Source organism: Microtus oregoni, unplaced genomic scaffold (assembly GCF_018167655.1).
Source record: "Microtus oregoni isolate MIOR12 unplaced genomic scaffold, Mior012 000016F_ref0000370, whole genome shotgun sequence".
NCBI lineage: Eukaryota > Metazoa > Chordata > Mammalia > Rodentia > Cricetidae > Microtus > Microtus oregoni.
Window position 1 is genome coordinate 16,729,607 of NW_024543075.1, and position 24,652 is coordinate 16,754,258.

At 50.5% G+C, this 24,652-nt stretch overlaps 3 protein-coding genes across 7 annotated transcripts; 1 reads left to right on the forward strand and 2 right to left on the reverse strand.

Annotated features, from left to right (window-relative positions):
* Positions 1-5,116: 5,116 nt before the first annotated feature.
* On the reverse strand, positions 5,117-11,471 carry Tgfb1i1 (transforming growth factor beta 1 induced transcript 1). 4 transcript variants are annotated; one of them, XM_041666530.1, is made up of 11 exons: positions 11,421-11,471; positions 10,155-10,270; positions 9,976-10,028; positions 9,722-9,798; positions 9,496-9,583; positions 9,282-9,387; positions 8,977-9,171; positions 6,642-6,815; positions 6,270-6,351; positions 5,912-6,060; positions 5,117-5,723 (listed from the first exon to the last, which is right to left on the reverse strand). In XM_041666530.1, exons 1-11 carry the CDS (start codon positions 11,431-11,433, stop codon positions 5,457-5,459), a joined length of 1,320 nt encoding a protein of 439 aa, XP_041522464.1. In that variant the 5' UTR covers positions 11,434-11,471; the 3' UTR covers positions 5,117-5,456. The 4 variants fall into 4 exon arrangements, with proteins under 4 accessions (XP_041522464.1, XP_041522463.1, XP_041522466.1 ...); XM_041666529.1 differs by having other exon boundaries at positions 9,722-9,864; XM_041666531.1 differs by having other exon boundaries at positions 5,466-5,723; positions 8,981-9,171; positions 9,722-9,864.
* A 2,036-nt stretch (positions 11,472-13,507) lies between these two features.
* Armc5 (armadillo repeat containing 5) lies at positions 13,508-20,311 on the reverse strand. 2 transcript variants are annotated; one of them, XM_041666325.1, is made up of 7 exons: positions 19,629-20,311; positions 18,077-18,184; positions 17,194-17,980; positions 15,417-15,913; positions 14,670-14,802; positions 14,416-14,563; positions 13,895-14,312 (listed from the first exon to the last, which is right to left on the reverse strand). In XM_041666325.1, exons 1-7 carry the CDS (start codon positions 20,089-20,091, stop codon positions 14,040-14,042), a joined length of 2,409 nt encoding a protein of 802 aa, XP_041522259.1. In that variant the 5' UTR covers positions 20,092-20,311; the 3' UTR covers positions 13,895-14,039. The 2 variants fall into 2 exon arrangements, with proteins under 2 accessions (XP_041522258.1, XP_041522259.1); XM_041666324.1 differs by having other exon boundaries at positions 13,508-14,563.
* On the forward strand, positions 20,245-24,105 carry LOC121457522 (zinc finger protein 239-like). Its single transcript, XM_041666326.1, has one exon. It carries the CDS (start codon positions 20,744-20,746, stop codon positions 21,740-21,742), a length of 999 nt encoding a protein of 332 aa, XP_041522260.1. The 5' UTR covers positions 20,245-20,743; the 3' UTR covers positions 21,743-24,105.
* Positions 24,106-24,652: the final 547 nt, after the last annotated feature.

Sequence of the window (24,652 nt, forward strand, 5' to 3'; positions counted from 1 at the left end):
GACTAAGCATTATGAGAGACAAAAATACCTTCCAAGATACCCTTGAGCTTGTGTTGACCATCTACTGCTGGGCATAGGGCCTACACGTAAGCGTGGTTTCTATACCCACTGAGACTCTGCTAGAGAAAACTAATTTTTCCTTTGCAAGCAAATATAGTTTCTGAGTTAGGGATGGAGGCTCATGCCCACGCCCCCTCTAGGTGCTGGATCCATACGGCTTAGACCTGGGCAGGCCCTGTGCATGCTGCCACAGTCTCTGGGAGTTCATGTGTGCGTCAGTCCTGTTGTGTCCAGAAGGCCTTGTTTCATTGCTGTCTTTCTCCCCTCTGACTCTCACGCTCTTTCCTCTTCCTCTTGTGCAAAGTTCTCTGAGCCCTGAGGGGGAGGAATTTGATGGAGACTTCCCGTTTAGGGTTGAACACTTCAAGGTCCCGGGGTCTTGGTGTCTGAGTGTGTCTCTCTGTCTCTCTATCTCTGCACATTGCCTAGATGTGGGCAGATGTGGGTCCCTGTCTTAGCTCCCATCTACAGCAGGAGGAAGCTACTCCAATGATCCACAGAGCTTTCAGAAGCCCATTAGTGTCAGCTGTCCCTCCTCACTTTCCCTCCTCTACCCCGTGTGCCCATTTAACACTCCTATTTAATTTTCTCCTTGTCCCTTTATAACACTATATTTTGTTTCCCCTGCCTTGGAAAATCCCCTCTCCTCCGTGGTCACTTAGTAGCTACCTAACCTCTGTGGATATTATGAATGAAACACAAATATCTCATTTTCCTATCCTTCCATCAGTTTATAGACATCTATACACACACACATACAGAGACAGACACAGAGAGACACATGTACACACAAGCATAAAAACACAAAACAGGAAATCATAATACACAAACAAAAGACCAGAAGGTAAAACAAAAAAGCCCAAACAAAGCAATATGGAGCAAAAAAATCTCCAAAAAATACCACTGAGTTCATTTTATGTTGGCCATCTACTGCTGGGCATGTTTGTATAGCCAGTGAGATTCCACTGGAGAAGACACATTTCTCCCTTTGCAAGTGGCTCTCAGTTGAAGATGGGCTTCTGGCTAGGGAAGGGAGCTCCTGTCCATTTCCCCTCTCAGCACTGGCACCCATTTGGCTTGGACCTGCGCAAGCCCTGTGCATGCTACCCCAGTCTCTGTGAGCTCATATTTGACTCAGTCCTGTTGTGCCTGGAGATACCATTTCCTTGATGCATTTCATCCCCTCTGGCTCTTACAATAATTTTGCCTTCTCTTCTGCATAGTTTCCTGAGCCCTGAGGGGAGGAAATTGGTGGAAACATGTCATTAAGGACTGAATGTTCCAAGGTATCTCGCTGTCTGCACATTGTCCAATCACGGGTCTCTGTATTAGTTCCCATATCCTGCAGGAAGAAGTTCCTCAGCCAGGCAGTGGTGGTGCACGCCTTTAATCCCAGCACTTGGGAGGCAGAGGCAGGCAGATCTCTGTAACCAGCCTGATCTACAGAGTTAGTTCCAGGACAGCTAGGGTTGTTACACACAGAAACCCTGTCAAAAAGAAGGAGGAGGAGGAAAAGGAGGAGGAAAAAGGAGGAGGAGGAAGAGGAGGAGGAGGAAGAGGAAGAAGAAGAAGGAGGAGGAGGAGGAGGAGGAGGAGGAAGAAGAAGAAGAAGAAGAAGAAGAAGAAGAAGAAGAAGAAGAAGAAAAAGAAGAAGAAGTTGAAGTTGTTTCTCTGATGGGTGAGAGAGACACTGACCTATGGGTATAGGAGAATGCCATTAGGAGCCATTTTATTGCCACATTCCTAGCAAAACAGTTTTATTTTCCCCTAGGTCTATGACCTATTTAGTCTCAGTTCCTTGGCCACCTGAGTAGAGTAAGGCATGGGTTCCAGCTCATGGAGTGGGTCTTAAATCCCATTAGAGAGAGGTTGGTTACTCCCTCAATGTTTGTGCCACTGTTGCACCAGGATATCGTGCAGGCAGGTCATCATACTATATATTGAAGGACTTGTAACTGGGTTGGTCTTTACCTTTCTACAAAGTACCTCCAGTAACCACGAACACTAGCGACTAGGGGTGAAGTCTCTTGATAGGCACCAACTTGACTTCTCCATGTTGGATGAGGTGTGTGTTACCCTCAGCAATAGGGTCTTGCCATCCGTTTGTGGAGAGCAACTGATATCCTTGGTAATAGCCTGAGATGTTTGAAAGTTTCCGGGGGCTCCTTTGGCCAATGATTCAACTAGATATACCCCATTCCTGGCTCTGGATGTTTCCCTTGGTGGTATTAGATGTCTAACTGAAGCATTGTCTTCGACATTATTGGATGACTCATTTACTCCATTTAGATTCCATATACATACAAATATATACATATACATTAGGAAGTCTCTAGAGTATCAGGTTTCTATACAGCTGCTCCAGTGGCCCTGAGGGTTAGTTGCCCCTTTCTCACATTCCCTCTCTTACCATCACCCCCTTTTTCTCCCCTTTTTCAATTAATCTTCCTGTTCATCTTCTTCCTGTCTTTCTATAATCATACATTCTGTTTCTCCTTCCTTGGGAGATATCCCCCTCCACTCCCAGTCCCTTACCTTATATTTAACCTCTGAGGCTGTATGAATTGTATGTAGCATGTCTTCCAAAGGCTTAAGAGCTAACATCCACAAATAAGAAAATACATTCGTATTTGTCTTTTAGGTCTGAGTTACCTTGCTCAGGATGTTTTTTTCTAGCTCCACCCATTTACCTGTGATTTCCATAATTATGTTTTGAACAGCTGGATAATATTCTATTGCATAAATGTGTCCCATTTTCTATATCCATTCTTTTCTTGATAGTCATCTAGGTTGTTTCTGGCTATTCTGGATAGAACAACAGTGAGCATGGGTGAGCAAGGGTCTCTGTAGTAGGATGTAAAGCCCTTTGGGGATATGCCCAAGAGTGCTATAGCTAGATCTCGAGTTAGAGCTAGTCCTAGATTCCTGAGAAACCTCCACCTGATTTCCAAGGTGGTGTATGAGTTTACACTCCCGTCCGCAATGTTGAATGTTCCTCAGACCCCGCATCCTCACCAGCGTGGGCTGTCATTTGTTTTACTGATCTTGGCCATTCTGACTGAAATGTCCTGACTGAAGATGAAATCTCTAAGTAGTTTTGGTTTTTTGTTTTTCAAGACAGGGTTTCTCTGTGTAGCTCTGGCTCTCCTGGAACTCGCTTTGTAGACCAGACTGGCTTCAAACTCAGAGATCCACCTGCCTCTGCCTCCCTAGTAATGTTCAAAGTTGTTTTGATTTGCAATTTTCCTGATGATTAAGGATGTTGGACACTCTTTAAATGTTTCTCAGTCACTTGCGTTTCATCTTTTGAGAACTCTGTTTAGTTCTGTACCCCATTTTTAATGAGGTTATTTGTTTTCTTAACATCAACTTTTTTTTTAGCTCTTTTTATATTTTAGATATCAACCTTCTGTTGGATATGTAATTGGTAAAGACCTTTTTTCATTCTGTAGCCTGCCACTTTGTCCAAACTAATCACCTTAATTACCAAAGAGAGGACTGGAAACAGAGAAGTAGAGGTGCCTTAGAAACTCATTAGCACTTAAAATCCTATGGACGCTGACCACTAGGACACCTAGGCCTGGCTTGCCTGTGTTTGAGTAGCCCACACCTATGGTTTGAGGCGTGTCTTCCTTTCTTTCCCAGAGCCCCTCCCTCTCTCTCTTAACCCTGTGGTTAAGACCTATGTTAAAAATTTCTTTTTAATAAGCAATAACTCTGCTCTATAAACTAGTTCACCCTGAAATCCTCCTCTGTGGTATAGTCAAGGGCCTAGTTTTACCTGCTTTGTGATCCCCTAAAATAGTTAGAGGAAATTCTTGACTTTGATATGACCTCTGAGAGTTCTTTAAAAGGAGCTGGGTGCAGCTGGGCGTGGTAGTTCGTGCCTTTGATTCCAGGCAGAAGTGGGTGGATCTCTAAATTCAAAGTTAGCCTGGTCCAAAGACAACCAGGGCTACACAGAGAAACCTATCTCGAAAAACCAAATCAAACAACAACAAGGGAGTTGGGGGGTGATAAAATCTGGGAACCAAACTAAGTGGGGGGGGGGGCGTGGGGAGAACGCAAAAATTAAGCACTTATTTCAAGAATTCAAGAATACAGGGAGCTGAGAGGAGGAGGAAGAGGAGGGTTGAAGATGCCCTAGACTCTGTCTTTATCCTGGTTCCACCACTACCTGTCCAGTACTTTACAGCTGGGTGTTCTTTCCAGCCTAGAACTTTAAATTGTTTTAAAGGTTTAATTTTGTGTGTGTGTGTGTGTGTGTGTGTGTGTGTGTGTTTGCCTGGATGTACGTATGCACACTACATGCATGCAGGAGCTCCCTTGGAACTGGGGTTACAGATGGTGGTGAGCCACCACGTGGGTGCTGGGAACTGAACACACACCTTCTCAACATGCCGCAGCAACTCTTCACCGCTGAGTCGTTCCATCAACCCTTTTAAAAATTGGTATTTGGTATGTATGGCTGTTTTGCCAGCGGGTATGTCTGTGTATCAGGCGCTATGGAGGCCAGAAGAGGGTGTTTTGTTCCCTGGATTGTAGTTACAAACAGTTGTGGCTGCTAGGAATTGAACCTGGGTTTTCTCCCCACCCCACCCCACCCTGTCTTTAATACTAGGTTTTATACTGTAGCCTAGGATCCAGGCTGGCCTGGATCTCACCATATCCATGCAAACTGGTTTTGAACTTGCCGCCCTGGTGCTGGGGTTACGGTCATGAACAGCCGTACCTTTCACGCTGTTGCCACCGCTTTGGATTTGGGTTTTCAGTTATTTTTGTTTGTTTGTTTGTTTAGAGGGTTATTTCGCTTGTTTTGAGATAGTCTCATAAACCCAACCTGGCCTCAGTTTTGCTATACAGCTGAGGAGAGCCTGCCTGCCCTGGCCTCCCTGTTGGGATTACAGGCATGCCTTTCCGAGTTTGCCTTCATCCGACATTTGTTTTCATCTCCAATGCTGGAGAGAGCTGTGGTCTAGAGCCCTCCTCAGAGCATCTAGCCTGGCCATGGGGTCTGGGTAGTAAAGCAAGGTTCTCTGGCACCATGAGATGTGGAGCGTGTTTTTATGTTTGTAGAAAAAGGTGTACAGAATAGTGAGGGGGCGGGGACTCGGGAATCCTGACCTCTGATTGGTTGGAATTACAAGAACCGGGATCAGGTCAAAATGAGGTCTGCATTCCAGGCTAGTGGGTGTTTTAGGCGTGTGGGTCCCTTTCTGAACTGGACAAACCTAGAGTACCTTAGGGGTTGTCTATTCAGTGGCTGGGCCACAAAGGGGATGGGAGTCGGGGTAGGGGCAAGGGTAACTCCAGAGCTAGGGATCTGGAGGACTCAGTCTTTTTCAGAAATGGGTTTTTGGAGACTTAGTTTTGGAGATCCGTGATCCAACAGGAGGTCAGCCGAAGAGCTTCAGGAAGCAAGGTTGGCAATAAGGCTTGCTGGCACGCTCCTGGAAGGAGCCTTTGGTGAGTGGGCGCAGGCAGAAGGTGCAGGTGAAGTGATCCGGATGGAAGCGGCGGCCCAGAGCAGACACACAGCGGCCAGTCACTGGGAGGCCACAGGTGGCACACAGCGAACCACGCTGGGCATGGAAATGGTTCTCACACAGCGGGCGACCCTCGTGCTCAAAAAAGCTGCCCCCGGAGAAGGGAGCGAGGCACTCCTACCAGAAGGAGGAATGGGCAAAATGAGCCAAAACCCTGAGCAGATAACCCACATGGGTAACTAACATCCACCTTAACCCTGCAGCCTCGCAGCCGGAGTGAAGAGCTGCTTTCAGAAAAGGTCAACCCAACTAACCAATGAATCGTCCCACTCTGGGCTCCTAGCCCACTCCCCACAGCCACGCACCCTGCAGACGAAGCAATCTGGGTGCCAGAGCGCGCTGAGTGCCGAGATGTAGTTATCCAATATGGGGCCTTGGCAGCCCTGGCAGCGCGGGGCGAACAGCTGCAGGAAGTCCCGCCGGCAGTAGGGGCGGCCCTCCCGCTCGTGGAAACCTGGGGGCAGGGACAGAAGATTGGGGCGGGACTACGAGATCCAAGAGTGGCAGCGGGTGTGGGTAGTAGGAAGGGAAGGATAGGGTCTAGGTCAAGGAGAGGGCTAGATGGGGTGGGAACCCACGGGGAGAGGGCGGGCCAGACAGAATAGAAGAAAACTCTAGGCAGGGAGAACAGTGGATCTGTAGCTTTTAAGAGTGAGCTCTCACCCTCTTCTCCGAAGGGTTCCCCGCAGCTGACGCAGCAGAAATGTTCTGGGTGCCAGTGGGTGCCCAAGGCGGTAACCATTTTCTGCACAAAAAAAAAAAAAAGAAGAAAAAAAGAAAAAGGACACTACTGTCGCCTTCTGTCCCTTCTTCCGTCCACCTCCCTCTGGGAATGGGGGTGGGGGGAGACCGTGCGGGGAGGGGAGTGGGGACAACAGGAAGTATATGTCTGTAGGGGGAAGAACTAACAAGGAATTTGGGGTTAAAGAGGGAAAACAGGAGAGGCAGGATGGGGTGGGGTAGCTGGAAGAAAACTCGATATTTGGCCGGTCCTCTGCGTGAACGGGCAACTGGGCGGGGCTCTGTAGAGCTTACGTGTCGGATGGGTTGGTTGCAGAAGCCACAACGTGGGGAGAAGCGCTCAAAGTAGCACTCGGGGCAAAAGGGAGCCCCATCCTTCTCAAAGAAACTGCTGCCTCCCAGAGTTGTGGAACAACCGCTGCAAAGAAAGTGCTCGGGATGCCAGGCTCTGCCCAGAGCCGTAACCACCTGCGAAGTCGAATGGAGGTTTCTGTCAGTCCGAGTGGCTCAACGTTTGGCGGGTGCTGGGTGAGCTAAGGTTTACAGACCTGGTATTTTCCCAGTCTTAACCCTGGTAGGTCAGGATGAAAAAAAAAAAAGCAAAAGTCCAGGGTGATGCAAACTGTGTTTAGAGGTCCAAAGCAGGCCTTCCGGCTTCACTCCAGGGTCTGTGTTCACAAAGCACATAAGGCATAGTGTAGGGGGCCCACACTCCTTCTAAGAGCCCACAAAAAGGTTTAATTACTTTAAAGTTTATGTAGGGTGTGCTTCCTTTTTTTTTTTTTTGAGACAGAATCTTTCTAAGCCACCCTGACTTCAGACTCCCTGTGTAGCTCAATCCTCCCAACTCTATATAAGGTATATACCACCACACCAGGTAATAGAGTCATCTTTAGGCCAACACAAACATACATTTTTAGCAGAAGCGACCTCTGAAGACTGAAGAGCCTAGAGCCTCACAGAAACTATACTTCCCTGCTTTCTGTGGTCGGTAACTCTGCTATGGGAGTCAGGTACTTAATCTAAGGAGATGCTTTAAGCCAATCAGGCACAGCTCACTATTCTGGGTCATATTCATGCAGTGCGTGATCCAAGAACTAGGACTCCTGGACCAAACTCTGAAAGGGAAGAGAGATCCTAGACAAAAGCAATAGGCTCTTGTGAAGATTAGATGAAATAGGGTATGGAAAGGAGCTGGTACAGTGTCTGGCACACCAAATACTAACCAGGCTGCAATTATTACGCTATGACTCATCACTAAGAGTTTCAGTTTTCTCATCTGTAAATATATATGGTGCTAACGGTTAGTTCAATGGCAAAAGGCGTATTTGGCATTTGTGAAGGCCCTGGGTTCAGTCCCTAGCACACACACAACGTTTTAAATTAAGGAAACATAAGACATCGCTGGGCATGATGGCTCACACCTGTGCTTCCAGCACTTGGGAGGCTGAGGTAAGATTGTGATAAGTTCCAGACTAGTCTGGGGTACAGAGTACATTTCTGGTCAGCCTGGGCTACAGTGAGACACTGCCTCAAAAGATAAAATCATGGGTTTTTCTAAAACATATAAACAATAAGTCCACTTCCGGTGGGCATACTCACACATGCTGGAAATCCTAGACCTTGGGGGTAAAGGAAGGACCATGGTGGGTTTTGTAGCCTGGGCTACATAGTAAGGTCTTATCTAAAAATTCTAAGGGTTGGGCTAGGGTTGTGTCTTAGGTGGTAGAGTGCTTGCCTAGCATACACAAAGTCTTGGGTTTGATCCCCGAGAATAACAGATACTGGGAAGGAGAATGCATGCCTATAATCCCAGTAGCCAGATTGGAGTTTATACTTGAATATAGACTGAATTTGAGGCCAGCATGAGATACATGAAACACTGCCTCAAAAAAAAAAAAAAATCTGAGAGTTAGGGTACAGCTCAGCGACAGAGGGTCTATCTAGCACATGCAAGGGCCTGGGTTCAGGCCCCAACTTCACAAGAAAAGCAGTTCTCCTCCACAGGTATGCACTGGCAGGGAAGAGCATGCCTTCCTAAATGGGGCCTCTGTAGAGCACCCTCTCCCCACAAGGCTCAGAGAGCATCACAGAAGAGGGCTGGGGAAGACTGCACGAGCCAGAAGCAGGGAGACTACTGTGAATCAGAACATTCTCGACAAGACAGGATGTTGTACTCGTGAACGCAAGGCAGCTGTGGCTCTTTCACAAGACCTCCTCAGAATCAAGCTAGTTAAAATTCCTTTGAGGAAGGAGGGAGGCGCTTGCCTAGCCCAACCTCCAGCAGAGGAGCGATTGGCAGTTGTGACCTGCTGGGAGAGGGTGCTTCTGTTTTCTCCAGGAATGTGGCCCCTGGATGGTGCCGACGCGCCAGAGAATGGCCCTGCACCCAATCACATCCCGGAAGCACTGACTGTACTCAGTGGCTTTGGAAAAGACGACGTGAAGTTGAGAGGAAGGTGGGGGCACTGGAAGGAATTAAAAGAGGGGCTAGACAGAACCAAAATATACTGATTATATGTATTAAATTCTCAAAGAATAAACAATATTTATACAGGGAAGAGCACGGCGTCTGGTTCCCGGAGGTGGCTGTGCAGGCATATGCCTCTGTTCTTGGGGCTTCACTTACTTGCCCAGCGATAGGTTTATTGCAGGAGCCACAGAGGCCTTTGGCCTGAGTGGGCACCCCACGGCGGCTGAGGTCGGACTGCAGTAGGCCCAGCATGGTGTCCAGACTGCCCTTGCTAGTCTGTCCTGGTGGAGAAGGGCTCCCCTCTTGGGTGGTGCTCACCGCTGGTGGCTGAGATGGCCCCGAGGCTGGAAGCTGCAGTGGGGAGGACATGGATGTTGAGTCAACAAGGCCACAGATTGGAAGCATCAGAACTGGATTGGTGAACCACAGAATGACACCAGGCAAAATCCTTCCAGACTCACGTGGTTCTGGACACGGAAGTCAGAGAGTGATGCCATCAGTCTATCCAACTCCAGAGTGGCTGAGGTGGCTGAAGGCTTTGAGGGGGCGGGCAATGGACTGGGAGGGCTGTGGAGAACACAGTGGTAGAACCTCAGAGCCTGCTAGCATGATGCCTCCTCTAGTAAGCCAGGCATCCAGGACCCACCACCTCCTTCCTAGCTCTGCCAGACTCACACACTGGGTGGGTTCTTGTTTTCAGCTTGGTCCTCCTTCTCCTCCCCTTCAGCCATCTTACTAGATGGGAACTGGGACATTATTTCATCTGGAGAGATGAGAAAAATAACACGAGGCAAGAGGCCGCTCTCAGTTCATCCTCCCAGCGAAGGCTTCGTGTCCTTAGACTCTGCCCTGCTTTGCCCCGTCCCCAACCCATCGAAGACTGGCTCCGTAACCCTGGTACCTGTGATGTTGAACTGGGTGGCATTAAGTTCCTGAAGCAAACGATCTAGCTCACAGAGCCCATTGCCCAGGACACCGCTGGAAGAGGAGAATGGAGGGGCCACAGGGGCCACAGGTTTCGGTGACCGAGGCTTACATACTGTGCTACAGGAAAGAAGGGAATGTGGGTTTAGGGAAGGGAATCCAAGTCCCCTCGCCTGAACTTCATCTAGTTTCTCCATCTCCATGTCCCAGTGACCAAGTCTTTCCTCTCACCTATATAGGTGGTCCTTGTCCCCAGAGGTTCCCGAAGGTTCTCCAGATCCTGTCTACAGAGAGTAGAGATGTGTATGGAAGGACAGTCATGTTCCTTGCCTCACGCGGACTCTGACTTCCCCGAGCCCAGACCAACCCAGGCCCTGGTGGCTGCCCCAGACCCCAGAATCTCATCTCACCTGTGGCTGGTGGCCATAGGGTGGGGGAGGTGTGAGTGTCTCTGGTGGGCGCTCTTTTGGAGCCCCTAACCGTGACATGTGTGAAGTGGTGGTCTCCAGGTCAGAGAGCAGGGCATCTGCAGTGAGAGGCCCTTGGGTAAGAGGTCTGGGGGGTGAGGGTGTCAAGGTCTTAAGTGCTGAGAGGATAAGGGTTCCAAGTGGCAGAATTTGAAAAGATAGAAGCCGGCGTTAGAGGCAGAGGCTAAGAAATCTAAACATGGGGCCAGGCTAAGGCAAAGAAGTGGTATGGTAGCAGGGGATATTTATGACCAGCCATCTCCCTCGACTCATCCTGGGAGCCAAGTACGAACCTAGTCACTTGACTCTTTGATTCCCCCCAGCTTTCCTGATGCAGTTGAGATTGGCTCTTACAGAACCCCAATCGTTCAATCGGCTGTATGCTTGACACCCAACCTCCTGGTTAACTGTTCTCTGTCCCACACTCACTAATTCTTCCCCATATTTAAACAGCCTGGCCAACCTGGCTCATTTGTTGGTCATAATGGAGTCTCACCCAGTCCTCCTCAGGGGCAAGGCAAGTGGTACTGGCAGGGAGCTGCTTTTTGGTGGACTTCTTATCCATGTACTATTATTGAGGAGCGCCCTCTGCTGTTGGGTCCAGAAATCCCACCACAGGGATCACAACCTTCCGGACCCAGCCTCCGCAAACCGAGAGGATAAGACGCCTGGGGCGTTTTGAATTTAGGAGCTCCCGGTCCCTTTTCTCTGAGCTTAAACTTCTTTCTCTCACCTTGGCACTGTCTGTTATTCTCTTTCTTGCCCTGAGGACTTACCTGACCTCTGCTATACTTCGGAGCTTGCTCTTCTCTCTCCTTGAAACACTGGTACCGGCTATCTGGCCCCTTTTCATCCTCGAAACTTGATGTCACACTCTCCTCTCTAGTCCGTTTTCCCAGTCTCAAAACCCAAGGATCCTTTAACTCCTTCCTTCCCAAAGCCTCTTAATCCAAGCCCCCCGTTGGTGTCTTAACGCCTAGTCCATTGCACAAACCGGGCTGAGGGAGCAGAGCCAGCGAAGAACGGAGAGCGCGGCGCTGCAAGCGAGCCAGGAAGGGAGAAGCAGGAAAGGGTACGTGGATTTGGGAGGGAGACGCAGGCAGGCAGAGGCAAGAAAATGGTGGAAGAAACTCAGGATGGGGGAAATGTGGGAGAAGAGGGCAGACGCAGGCAGGGGTGAGAAGCTAAGGGGATCCGGTCCCTACTCACCCAGGTCCTCCATGGCGGTGCGCTGGCGGACAGCTTGGGGCAAGCAGGGCGGGGGCCGTGTCCGGTGGGGGCGGGGGATGGGGGGGGGGACGTCAGGGAGTTAGAAGCAGGGCCGTGACCATGTATGGAAGCCAGGACCCGCTGGGATACGATCGAGGGGGGAGCGATGAAGGGGGAGAAGGGGACATGAAGAAAGACAGCACCAGGGCCCACCCAACCAAGCCAGCGTTCTGGCTCTGCTCAGAGGCCACACCCCAGCTTTTGCCTCCGCGGCAAGTCCTAGAAGCTGAAGCCAAGTCAGAAGTGGTTCTTCCATAGCTTCTGCCTAACTAAGGAGTCTCATAAGTCGAAGCCCCCAAGCCCGCTCCTCCCAAAGCCAGCACCTGAGTTCTAGGCAGGGCTCCCACTCCCACCCAGGGTATTTTTAAAAGACTTATCTCTTGCAAAATTTTGTTAGAGGCAGGAGTGGCATTCTAAGGATCTATCAGACTCCCAAGTTCTGACAGCCAGCCAAATAGAAATCGCAGGGCAAGAGGCGTGCACACAAAAAAATGTCTCACACAGAGAGCACCGTGAATCCAGACTCTAAGACAGGTCTTTCCCTGCAAAACATACATGGAAACAGGTATACAAAACAGAGAGAGCAAAACCCAGACCTAAACCCCACATAAACTCCCAGGAAACAAACCACAGACAACTTGTAAAAGAAAACCTTTCCTAACACTGAAGTGATCAGAGTACATCCCACAACTCTTGTCACCCTTCTGGCCCTGATGAAATAGTCTTTCTGGTACTGATGAAAGAGAAGAAAGCATCGAGACTCCAATCACAAGAGTGACAAGCTGTCTCTGTATGACTCCCTAAAAAAAAAAAAAAGTTGGAAACACCTGGAGATGGGTGTGAACCGACGGCTGCTGTCTTACAGCCACCCTGAAGAACGGATCTAAACGATGGACTATGGGCCTTGAGCCAGGAACAAGTCAGAACCTGTAAAAGTTTGGTAAAAAATACTAAAACTCAGCATAGTCCTCCATGCCAGCCTAAATCAGAAAAGGACAAGGCATATGTACCTAAGTACATAGGATCTCACTGTGCAACCCTAGAACTCAGAGGTCCACCTGCCTCTGCCTCCTGAGAGCTGGAATTAAAAGTGTGCGCAACTACACCTTAAATGTACAGCCTGAACCAGGGAGGCTCAGGGACAGCAAGAGCCACCCTAACTCAACTTTCTGCAATGCCCAGACCCTGGCAGGCTCAGTCCACGGCTCTGAGAGCCCAGTGATTGAGACCCTTCCTTCACTTCAACACCAGTAAAGCGACATCCTCTGAGCATGACCAAGAGAGGCCTCAGAAACCCTGAGAATATAGTGGCTCTCCCCTAGGCAGATGACATTTTAAAACTTGGCTTGAACTGGGAAGACAGCTCGGCAGGTAAAGGTACTTTTCTGCCAAGCCAAACGACCTGCGTTTGGGAACCACATGACAGAAGCAGAGAAGAAGCGCTCTCAAGTTACCCTTGACCTCCACATAGGAGCCACGGCATGCACACACTCACACACGAATTAGTGTCTTAAAGAAAAACATGGCTTGAGATGGGAGTGGACACAGAGACTGAGACAGGGGACAGTCGGAAGGCAGAACTGCTATTACATGCCACCACACTGGGTGCCCTCAGCCCAAACCTCCCAGCCATGGCCAGCTTCTGTATTTAGATGGGTGGCTATGTCTAAGCAATGAGGATCCATAAACAGAAAGCTGGCCTCCTCCAGGGGTCCAAAACTATCCCACAGAAAACCCACACTATCCTAGGCCTATAGTAATGGCTAGGCAATTATTTATTGACTTGTAAGTCCAAGGATAGACCGTGTGAAAGCACGGGGTTCTTGGCAGGGGAATGGTGGCGCACCCCCAGAGGAAAGCACGGGGTTCTTGGCAGGGGAATGGTGGCGTACCCCCAGAGGAAAGCACGGGGTTCTTGGCAGGGGAATGGTGGCGTACCCCCAGAGGAAAGCACGGGGTTCTTGGCAGGGGAATGGTGGTGTACCCCCAGAGGAAAGTAAGCAGAAACATCACACGACAGCAGTGTCCAAATCTCAAGTTTTTAATGTTGACACCATAGGGCTTGGTCAGACCAGATCCTGGGGCCCTGAGCTGTCCTCTTGGACTCTGTGCGCAGGCTCTGGTGTTGTTTTCTCAGCCGTGGATCTTGAGATCTTCAGCCTGGGGCTCAGTTCCACTTGCTCGACAGTCCCTGAGGATAGCTCCTTCTGCAGTCTCCCCTCATGCCATGCTGAGAGAAGCCTACTATACAGCCAACTCACCCCTGAGTGCTCCCCCAGGGAGGCCAACAGTTTATCCAAGAGCATCTGTACTATGACTCAGTCTCCGTTACCACAGCCAGCAAAGTTTCAGTGAGAGGCCCTGCCTCCTCACCTGCGGCTTCCAAGAGCCCCATGAGAGCCAGGGCCCGTTTTCTAGGGCACCGCCCTGGCACCAGTGTCCATCGTGCACAGTGGACAGTCAGCCGGGGCCGACCTAAGCGGAGTACCTCACTCACTGACTCAGGGCCACTCTGGGGACCCAAGTAGATGTGGGCAACAGCCTCTTCTAGTTCTTCCTCTAGTGCAGGCAGCAAGAAACGGCCAGCAGCCTCCAGAGCTTCCTCAGCCTTGGAGCCCAGCAAGGGCTGGTCGGGAGGGGGTATGGGCCTCCGAGCAGCCCCACAGCTCTGACAGCCATGCAAATGATGTAGGACAGGCCACGCTGCACTAGGGGACAGGCCTCGAAGTGGCACCAAATCCATCTGGGCTTCAGCAAAGCTGCCGGATAGCAGGGCCCGGAAGAAAGGGGAGGCAGCAGCTGAAGCAGCCCGCTGAGCAGGGAGCCGTAGGCCTGAATCCAGAACAAAGTGCAGGTCAGGAGCTGGGAGAGGGGCTGGACCCAGGAGAGGTTCATAGAGGCAAGGGGATGTGGCAGGGACGAGGACTGGGCTCACAGTGGGAGACACCAGGGCTCGGAGGCAGGAGAGGGAATCTGTGGCAAAGAAGAGGAAGAGCGGGTGTGGAGCTGGCTGTGTCAGCGCTTCGAGGAGGTGGCGGAGGCCACCCTGGTCCAGGAGTAAGCGGCGCCACAGAGTAGGCTTCCTGTGGGGAAAGGGGGGTCTTTGAGTGTGGGGGGGGTGTCTCGGGGCAGCACAGGAAAGGCACAGTCTTACCCACGCTCCCCGCAGCACACCCGCCTCCCCCTCACCGGCAGATGAAGGGTAGTGTTAGTGCACAGGCCACTCGGTCCTCAGGACTCCCAGAGAGCATCAGGTGGGTGAGGGCACCTACTCCAAAGGGGGACTCAGCCTGAACAGTCAGGTTCTGCAGCAGCATCTCACCTGCAGGGACAGGCACAGCAGGTCAGGTGCTGTGGGCAAGACAGGACTCTGAGTCCATAAAACAAAGGAGAGTAAACTCTCAGGGCAAGAAATCAACAGAGGAGTGCCAAGAGTACCGGTCAAGGACAGGCAAGTGGATGGCCAGGGTGCAGATCGGGGCCCCTAAGGAATAAAACAGCCTACAGTCAGGCCAGAAGACAGGGTAGTCCTGAGATGAAAACTGTCAGTAGTAGAGCCTGAGAGGACACAGTGCTTCGGTCTGAGTTCATAAGTGTGCCCAGGGCAGAAACAGGACCACGCAGAACAAGAGCAGAGTGGGTAAAGAAATGAGGGAAGGTCCGATTCTACAGCACTAGGAGCCAAACCTGGTGACCAGGTTATTTGGGCCCCAAGGTTTGGACAAAGGACAGAACAGAACTCTCTGTATTCCAGGGCTATGGAAGAGGCGGGAAATTCCCCGGCCTTCCAGCCCCCCACCCTCAATGCCTGGGGCTGAGAAGCTTAGATGGTAGGCTGCAGAGAACGGTGAGGGCAAGTGAAGGAGAGGTTCTAGGATCACATAAGGTATGGGAGGAAATGGGCCTTTTGTGTGGGCAGGGACAGGGGAAACATACCCAGCTCTCGGTGCTGGCTTCGGTGTGCAGGCCGGGCACATGCCACAGGCCAGTCATCTGGTGAGACACCGAATATGAGCCAGGCACGCAGCAGCGCTGCACCATAGCTGCGCACAAAGGCCTCAAGGCAGGCAGGGTTACAGGTGAGACGCGCCAAGATGCGTAGTGCACGCGGGTTTGGTGGTCCCGGTGCACCTGTCACGTAGGCCAACAGGCCGCACAGTGCTGGGCCAGTCACTAGAGCTCCACTCGGGTCAGGAGCCTGGGAGAAGCGTGATAACAGCAACAGTGCTGGCCCCTCCTGGCCCCAAGGCTCGTCGGCAGTGGCAGCGGGAACGCGGGCCAGTTTGCGCAGTGTGCGGGGTGTCGACATTGAGGGCTGGCCAGGGGTAGGGCTGACTGACTCAGATGGCTCTGGCATCGGACAACGCTCAGGAGACCAATCTGGGGAGATATCTCCAGGGCCTGCTGCATAACCCTCAGAAATCAGCCACAACCTACAGAGGACAGGAGGAAAAGGAGTCTGAACCCAGAGCCAAGGTGAGGAAGCAGAATCCAGAAAGATGGTTCTGCGTCACAAACTCAAGGCAAGCCTGGGAGAGTGAGATCTGGGACAGCCTGCTGAGATACTGTCTCAAAAAGGGAAAAAAAAAGTAGATAGATGGGACGGAGAGAGGGAAGAAGGAGAAATTAAGGAAGGAGAAGGGAAACAGTTCCGTGAAGACGTGTAAACTGAGGTGGGGCCACACCTCATTCTGAATTACTAGTGTTTACGATGTGCCAAGTCCAGCTTCAGGGGCTCAAGAAAAGCAATGAACAAAACATTATTCTGGGGTTTATGATCTACTGAGGAGAAACAGCCCAAGCAAGTAAACCATGTGATGTGACCAGGTACACAGTGTTTTATGCCTGTGATCCTGACACTTGGGGCACTGATGCAGGAGAATGGTTAAGTTTAAGATCAGCCTAGGCTATGGAGTGAGATCCCTTATCCAAACAAAACAAAACAACCAACCCTTTCCTGGTATGTTGCTGTCAGGGAGGCTTGGTAACAGAACGGGGACCGGGACACTGAAGGTCAGAGGAGAGGCGAGATATTAAATAAGATGGTGACCACGACCCCTCGCAAAGACGGAAAGAACCGAACAAAGTTTTGAAGGAGGTGAGAGACGAAGGCACACAGGAGGAAGAGTGTTCCAGACAGAGAGACTCTCTGAAGGTACTAGAGAGAGTGGAGATGTAGCTGGAATCCCCGAGGCTGACATTATTGGCCATCACTTGGAGTTAGGTCAGGGTAGGCTCGGCAACAACTCTGTATGTAGGCTGCTGCCCTCCACTGTACACACGTGAAATCGGCAGCTCAGAAAAGTCAGTTAGTTTCCCAAATGTTTCAGTGATGGTAACAGAATAAGAGCAGGGCAGGAGGATAGCTTCAGGTTCAAGGACAGCCTGGGCTACACAATGAGATTCAGGCAGCCTAGTCTCCAAAGTAAAACACTATCTCAAAAATTATAAACAAATAAATAAAAATTGGGCTCCATAGCATTCCACTGTAACTAGGACACATGCCACCCCCAATCAGAGTTCTGGAATGATGGGGTGGAGCCAGGGTCAAATGGCAGACCAAGTGATATTAGGGAAGAGCGGTGAACTAGGAATACATCTTGGCAAATCTCTTAAGGCAGAAACGAGGCAGAGGTAAGGAAGATGGCCAGAGCAGACACAAACTCCCTCCCCAAACACCATCCATCCCTCAGGCCCTAATAAGAGGACTCACCTAAGGCTTCGGAAGCTTCCTGCCTCTATCTGCCCAGGGGTCCGTTCCTCAGGGAAGTCCCAGGAAGCAGCTTCTATTCCTTCTTCTTCCTCTTCGCCAGCTTCACCACATAACTGCCTGGCCAGAAGAGGCACAAGGCCCAGAGCCTGTAACTTGCCCAAGGCCCCCGTATCATAAAGGAAGCCTACAAGGGCAGCCACAACACGTGGATGCCAGGCACTGGCACCAGGGTCCTGCAACAGGCCCATCAGCAGCTCCAAACCACCGGCGTCCCGAAGCCGGGCCCGGTTGATGGCTTCACGGCACAAGAGACACACAGCCCGCACTAGGGGCTGCTGGGAAGCTGAGCTGGTCCCGTTGGGCCCCCGTCGCCGCCGAAGCTCACCTAGTAATACCTCCACACCACCAGCATTGCCCAGTGCGGGCCGCACCAGGCCCTGCGCACACAGATTGGCAAGGATCAGGATGGCCGCCTCACGTATTGCCCGTTTAGGGTGAGAAGCCAAGCTGACAAGAGGGCCCAGCCCCCCACCCAGACTTAGCTGCTCAGCACAGGCCCGGGAACAGCCTCGGCTGAGTTCCAAGAGAGCGCGGACTAGAGCCGAGGTCAGCGCAGGGTCGGGGGCAGTAGCCAGGAGCTCAGCCAGTGGCCGAACTGCTCCCTGCTGTGCCAGGGCTAGGCGGTGCTGGGGTGAGTCAGCTAAGTTGCGCAGGGCACGGACTATACTCTGGAGACACTGTGAGTCCTGGCAGGCCGTCAGGCTCTCAACAAGGAAGGGAACAGCCCCTGGAGGAGGAAGCGGGAGACAGACGGTGAACAAGGGTAGACTCGGGAGTCCTCCCACTACAAATCTCAGCAACTCCACTCTCGCAGTCTTCTCACCAGCAGAGTGGATGTCCCTGCAGCTCTCAGCTTCCATGGCTAAGTTCCCCAGAGCACGAGCCGTTCGATTCTGGATGCTGTCTGTCTTCACACACTGAAGAATGGTCACTGCAAGGAGAGTTTGTCTTCTGGATGGCTCTACCCCATAACTGTTTCTAATCAGTCATCTCTAGATGTTGTAAATGTCCAGGGATTCAGGTCAGTCGTAGAGTGCTTGTCTAGCTTGTACCAAACCCTGAGCCAATCTCCAACAACCCAAGGGCGGGGGTGGAAGAGAGAGGAGGGGGAAAACATGATGCGAGGGTTAGGGAAGATCAGAAGATGCTGAGAGGTGAGCGAGAGCTGGACAGCTGAACGGATACTTGCCAGAAGGAGGGCAAACAGGAAGGCCAGAGTCTCAGGTTTGGAAGCAGCTCTTCCAAATGCCCCCGGGTAATGGTGTCTGTTCTACGATTTCACGAAGTCCCTCAGATAACTGTCCATGGAGTCAATTAAACGTGAAGGCAACAGCAGCCACAAAGGGGTTTTAAGAAGGGCAGTGACATTACACACTTGGGCAACTGTAGGGGTGGGATGTTACAAGGGATGGGAGGATGGTTGAGCCTGTCATGACAGTCCAGGTAACTTGTCCAGGTAATTGAAGGGGTGGATGGGGTATTACAAGAGAAAGGAGCAGGGACAGGGACGGGAGGATGGTTAGCCTGTTTTGACAGTCCAGGTAACTGTATTGGCGGGGTATTACAAGAGAAAGAAGCAGGGACGGGAGGATGGTTGAGGCTGTCATGACAGTCCAAGTCAACTTTCATTCCTGCCACTCAAAAGGTAATCGTGCCCAGCACAAAAAAGCGGAAGCAAAGTTAGAGAGAACTTGGTTATTTACGAGGCTCTTGTCAAGGCTCTTGTCAAACACATTACTGTACAAGTGCATTCTATGCAAGTTTTAAATATATAAATGCTTCACTTTAAAAATTTAGATTTTTGCCAAAACTGGCTTACTATCAGAGGAAAAGCAATGACACAATTTTATTTCCATCATTACCATTAGGAGGCGCCAAATCAGCCTATACGGTTTTAAGTACCCAGCCTGTGCTTGGAGTCTGGGCATTCTATATTTGAATTTCATTTTGGCCCACTTCAGTCTTGTCGGATAGTTAGTTATTACACAAGGGATTCTAGCTTTGGAGGGATTGATTTGCCTGGCGTGTCTGACTGCACCATTTCCTAAGTCCATTAATTCTCTGAACTTTTAAAACTACCGCCTCCAGCTCATCCACGTGAAGCCATGCACAGGGACGCACACAGCAGTAAGCACTGTCCGCGAAAACACCAAAATAAAGTGCAAACCATTCGTTCAAAAGTGAGGCAGGGGTCAAAACCTAGTCCTGGTCTGGGAGGGTCCGGGTATAATTTATAGGGAGAGGAGTGACGTCACACAGCATGACACCGGAGATGAGTGGCGCTACAGCATCCATCACAAAGCTTGCACTCAGAGACGTGCCGTAAGAACAGGGCTAAGACTGCACAGGACTAAGAAATGGGGCGGAGCACTTACCCAAAGGGAGAATGCCTCCAAGTCGACGCACTTCGGCTCGGCACGCCCCTTCCGTACAGCAGTTGGCTAGAATGCTGAGCGCCAGATCCAGCGTCTTGCGCAGGCGCACTGGCGACGAAGGCGGCAAAGACGACTCAGCGGCGGGGGCGGGGCCAGGGGAAGAACCAGCTGACGCAACCGACGAAGGGGCGGAGCCAGAGCCTGCTGGGGACGGGGCGGGGCCCGCGGCAGCCGTTCGGCGTAGCAGGGAGAGAAGGGGGCGGAGCCCGCCGCGTGCCCGGAAGCGCTCAATTCCCTCAGCTGCCTTGATGTGGCGCGTGCGAAGCGCTAAGAGCGCGCGGCCCAGGGGTGTCTCGTTGGTAGCGGGGTCCTTTCCCCAACCCGGCCCCTCCCCGGCCGCCGCCGTGAGTTGCGCGAGGCAAAACGAGAGCGAGTCCGTAAGGGCCGGTCTCGCAGCCGCCATCTTGGCCCGGGCCTGAGGCTCCGCCCCGCGCCTCGCCGGTTCCCTGAGAGAGCGGAACTGGAGGAGGGGGGCGTGGCCAGGCTGCTGCTCTGAATGGCGCCGCCGCAGTTAGCAGTTATCGTGCGAGTCGGAAGTTGAAGTTCTAGAGTCTGGAACTTGGGTACTTGCACAGTCGCAGAAGACATGGCGAGAATGGTATTTATCTGGGTGAAAGCAAGAGGCGCGTGCGATGCATGCTGGGATATGTAGTCGGTTTAAAGTGGGTGAGATACTTCCCAGGGTTTAGGAGTGAGCTGTTGCTTCTAGAGCCAGACGGCCCGCTATGGGAGTCTGTGCTGCTCAACGTGACTTAGCGACTCCGCTCCCGGTACGTCCTTGTCAGCGACCGCCTTTCCTCATTCAGATTTTATTGGCAACCCTTAAGCGCGGTGGTCGAGCACTAGACTGATCGCCTCAGAACTCCAAGTCCTCGTTAAGTGAATGAGCGAGTTAAACCTACCGAGAAAGTTCGCTGCTGCTTCCTAGAGCAGCTCGGGCTTGAAGACCTTTCCGTTTCCGGTACTGGCCTCCGAGCCCCAAATGCCTCTTTTCTCCAGCTATGCTGACGAGCTAAGCGGGTGGCATTTCGGAAACCGAGCACTTTTCGCCCGCTATGGAACTTGCGGCGCCAGAGGCAGGTAGGGAGAATCCAGATGGGGCAAAGCTAGTGGGAAACCGGACGTCAAAATTCCCGGGAGCCCTTGATCGCGAGGCTGAGCTGCATGAGCGCCCTCTCCTGGCGCGGCCGGAGCAAGCCGCTGGGGGAAAGTTGCTGGTCCAGCAGTACCTATGTAGGTCAGGCTCAGGCGCTGAGCAAGAAGCCTTTGCCAAGACCGATGATCCTGCAGTCCCCAAAACTTTCAGGTGTCGGAATTGTGGGCTGACTGTGGCCAGCCTCTCTGACCTCATTCACCATCAAAGCAGCCATGGGTGTGACCGACCTTTCAGCTGTCCAGAGTGTGACAAAAGCTTCCGGCGTGGCTCAGATCTGGTTAAGCACTACAGAGTGCACACTGGTGAAAAACCCTACCCTTGCCCAGAATGTGGCCGTTGCTTCAGCCTCAGCTCTAATCTCACTAAACATCGCCGTTCTCATTCCGGTCTTCGGCCTCATAAGTGCATGGAGTGCGGAGAGGCCTTTGGCCGCAGTGCTGACCTAGCAAAGCACCAGCGGGTACACACTGGGGAGAAGCCCTATGCTTGTGCTGAGTGTGGTAAGGCTTTCAGGGTTAGCTCCAACCTCATCCAGCACCAGCGCACTCACACTGGAGAGAAACCCTACCGCTGTGGACTCTGTGGCAAGAGTTTCAGTCTGAGCTCTAACCTTTTACAGCACCAGCGCTGTCACACGGGTGAGAAACCCTACTTCTGTGTCTGGTGTGGAATCAGCTTTGGGCGCAGTTCCTATCTGCTGGAACACCAGCGTTCACACACCGGGGAGAAGCCCTACAATTGCTGCGAGTGTGGCAAGAACTTCACCAACAGCTCTAACTGCCTGAGGCACCAGCGCACTCACAATGGAGAACCGCCTTTCAGATGTCTGGAGTGTGGGCGTGGCTTCAGTGAGAGCACCAGGTTCATTGAACACCAGCGCATCCACTTGAGCAAATGACCGACCTTTCCAGAGTGTGGCAAAATCTTACACCACAGTTCTATTAATGTTCACACATTAGAAGTGTCCTGGTGGCAGCTAGTATTTTGTGGACAACACCAGCATATCCACACAGGCCAAAGACCTCACATTTGCAGCAAGTGTGCCAGGAGCCTCAGGCAGGTTTCCCATTTGCTCTTCTACCAGGTGATGCACAGTAGCAAGGAGACTTACATCTGCCTGTAATGTGGCGAGGCCTTTGCCCGTAACTCCCAATCCTGTCTAACACCAATGGATTACCAGGACGGGAGCTTCTGCATATATCCCTGGCTTCAATTTTAATCCAAATTTTATTTCTGGGGTTGGTCCAGTCCTGAGAAGCCTGAAGGAACGAGGATTTTTTTTTTAAACAAACCTCTTCTGCATCACTAAGGTGGTTTAATTAATGGCTGATAATAGGACTCAATATTGCCATTTGGATTGAGACAGGAACCCCAGGCTAGAAGAACATAGCACTAGAGCTGTGACTACTACCTTCAAAGAGAAAAGATTTAAAAAAAAAAAGTTCTATTCTGTGAGGTTACATCCAGAATGTTCATTAGCTAGAAGGAAGTTTTTAGGTATCCAGAGCCACATGGAAGTTTTTAGGTATCCAGAGCCACATAATCCCGACCCAGCTGCTTTGAGATAGGTTAACCATAACAAAAGCAACAATTACTTTTTCCCAGAGGAAGAGGACTTACAAGCCAGGCAAAGTTCCTGTTGAGTACTATAGCAGAAGAGGTTGAAGGTAGACCAGAGGGGATCATAAAGAAGGTTATGTTCTAGCTAAGGGACCAAAGAATTTGAATTTGGGATTGTTACATAAACTCTGGGTGTAGGATCCCATTCAAAGAACTATTATCACTTTAACTATCTTTACTGTTCACACTAAGATGGTGGGGAATGAGATCAAAACAAACTTTTGAGTTCAGGATGCTTTATGGTATTTCTAGGTATGGGATTTGTTATCTGGCCTTTTCTTAGTCCTTAATGCCTTCCCTCAAAAAATTCCCTTCACTCATTCCTCCCCACCACGTCCCACACACACTTCCTCAGTCCCCTCTGGAAGAATAGTGAAGACTTCTGAACTTTTGAGATTACACGGCCTTTTTGTCTAACATAGAAGCAGGTTGCTCACCCGAATGTATTTCTGTTGCTAAAATTAGTGTATTTGAGAGTTGGGAGGTTTTCCAAAGCATTGTATAATCATTAATCAGATGATTATGTCCAAGCAGATGCAGTCAGAACATATTCCTGAGAGGCATGGACTAACCTTTTAAGGTGTTTTCTGTTTCAAGGACCGACTAGCTCCTTTGTGACAGTCCACTTTCATCCTTAACTGCAAACTCTTTGTCCCCTGCCCTCCAGCTCTGCTGCATCTAGAACTGGGTCTATATAGAGTAAGAGGCTAAAGAGGAACAATGTCAAGTGTCCAGGTTTGTCTCTTCCTAGCTGTGTGGCCCATCACCTCTTCTGGGTCTCAGTTGCTTCATCTGTGAAACGTGCAGTCTACCTCACCAGGCCGTGAAGAGTCCATGAATATACTTACTTTCATGAAGTACCTGCTTAGGGAAATGGCTCAGTAAGCCTCAGTTCTCCTCAAGTCTGGAGTCCTGTTGATTATGTCATTCAGAAAGCATCATGGCAGCTCACAGATCAGCTTCTGAGATTTCAGAAATGAATTGTCCTGGAGTAGACTATTGTCCCATAAAGGCAATGTCACCTGGAGCAAATCTGAAAGGCATGACTCAGGTGATGTCTAATAAAGAGCTCTGGCTCCTCAAGCTGGGTAGAAGAAACTTACTCCAAGCAGGAGTAAGTAATTAAAGAAATTCTGGATGTGTTCCCATTTAAAAAACACAACCCAAAGTTTGAGTTGAATACCTGAGCATAGCACATACATAATTGGCACTCAATAAATAGCTATGATTGGGTTCTGTTTATACTGCTTACTATTGTCTTTGGGTCCCTTACAATGAGAGAGTAAATATTTTCCCCATACCTGTGTATGTGTGTTAAGCACATGGCACAGGTGAGCATGGAAGGCTGCCTTCTTACATTAGAGCATATAATCACTGGACCTTCTATCTGAACTGTAGCACTAATAATAAAAAGCCAGAGACAAATATTGGGGTTCAACCTAAAAACCAGAAAAGCAAAACAGCCAAGCCACTAGAGAAGTCTTACCTATACTAAGGCTGGGTAACCGCAGACTAAGCAGGTTAAACAGACTGAGCCTCTCTCTCCTCCCATTTTATATTCCTTCTAGGACTGGAATTAAAGGTGTGAGCCACCACCACTTGTATTTGTTTCTGCATTGATCTTGTGTAGCTCAGAGTGACCTTGAACTCACAGATCTGTCTCCCAAATCCTGGGATTAAAGGTATGTGCCACCACTGCCTGACCTCTAGTGGCTTAGCTTTGCCCTTCTGATCTTTAGGCAAGCTTTATTTATTAAAACATAAATAAAATATCACTATATTCCCCTTTTTGTCTAAAATAAAAGAAGGCTATAACTAAGAAAAACTATATATAGTATGTAAAATAACTATATACAATATATACAGACAATAAGTACAACAATGTCTTGTCCATTTGTTTAACAAATTCAGAGGAAATACTGCATATTTTCCCTATCTTGGTGAGTCCAAAGTCTTGTACCTAATTTACTTTCTATCTTGCTTTCTCTGTTAAACAAGGAAAACTATATCTAGTCTTCAACTCCCTCAGAGACCCAAGAAGGAAATAATATTAACTGAGTAAGCAGGAAGTACAAGCAAGCAACCTCCAAAAATGTAATGACAGAAACAGCTGGCTGGCTGGGCAGTCTCTCAGAGTTCCTCTGCAAGTGTGGGGCATCCATCTTTGGCCTACAGGCTTAGCATATCC

What these genes read in the sequence shown, in the direction of transcription:
- Tgfb1i1 (XM_041666529.1), bottom strand. An exon ending in GACAAGGACCACCTATATAG is followed by an intron (nt 9,865 to 9,975) that starts GTGAGAGGAAAG and finishes TCTTTCCTGTAG; the next exon opens with CACAGTATGTAAGCCTCGGT. An exon ending in CAGATTGCTTCGTCTGCAGG is followed by an intron (nt 5,724 to 5,911) that starts GTGCGTGGCTGT and finishes TCCTTCTGGTAG; the next exon opens with GAGTGCCTCGCTCCCTTCTC.
- Armc5 (XM_041666324.1), bottom strand. Translation starts at nt 20,091, where the DNA reads ATGGCGGCTGCGAGACCGGCCCTTACGGACTCGCTCTCGTTTTGCCTC. An exon ending in TGGAGGCATTCTCCCTTTGG is followed by an intron (nt 18,185 to 19,628) that starts GTAAGTGCTCCG and finishes CTCTCCTTGCAG; the next exon opens with TGACCATTCTTCAGTGTGTG. An exon ending in AAGCCAGCACCGAGAGCTGG is followed by an intron (nt 14,803 to 15,416) that starts GTATGTTTCCCC and finishes CTGTCCCTGCAG; the next exon opens with GTGAGATGCTGCTGCAGAAC.
- LOC121457522 (XM_041666326.1), top strand. Translation starts at nt 20,744, where the DNA reads ATGGAACTTGCGGCGCCAGAGGCAGGTAGGGAGAATCCAGATGGGGCA.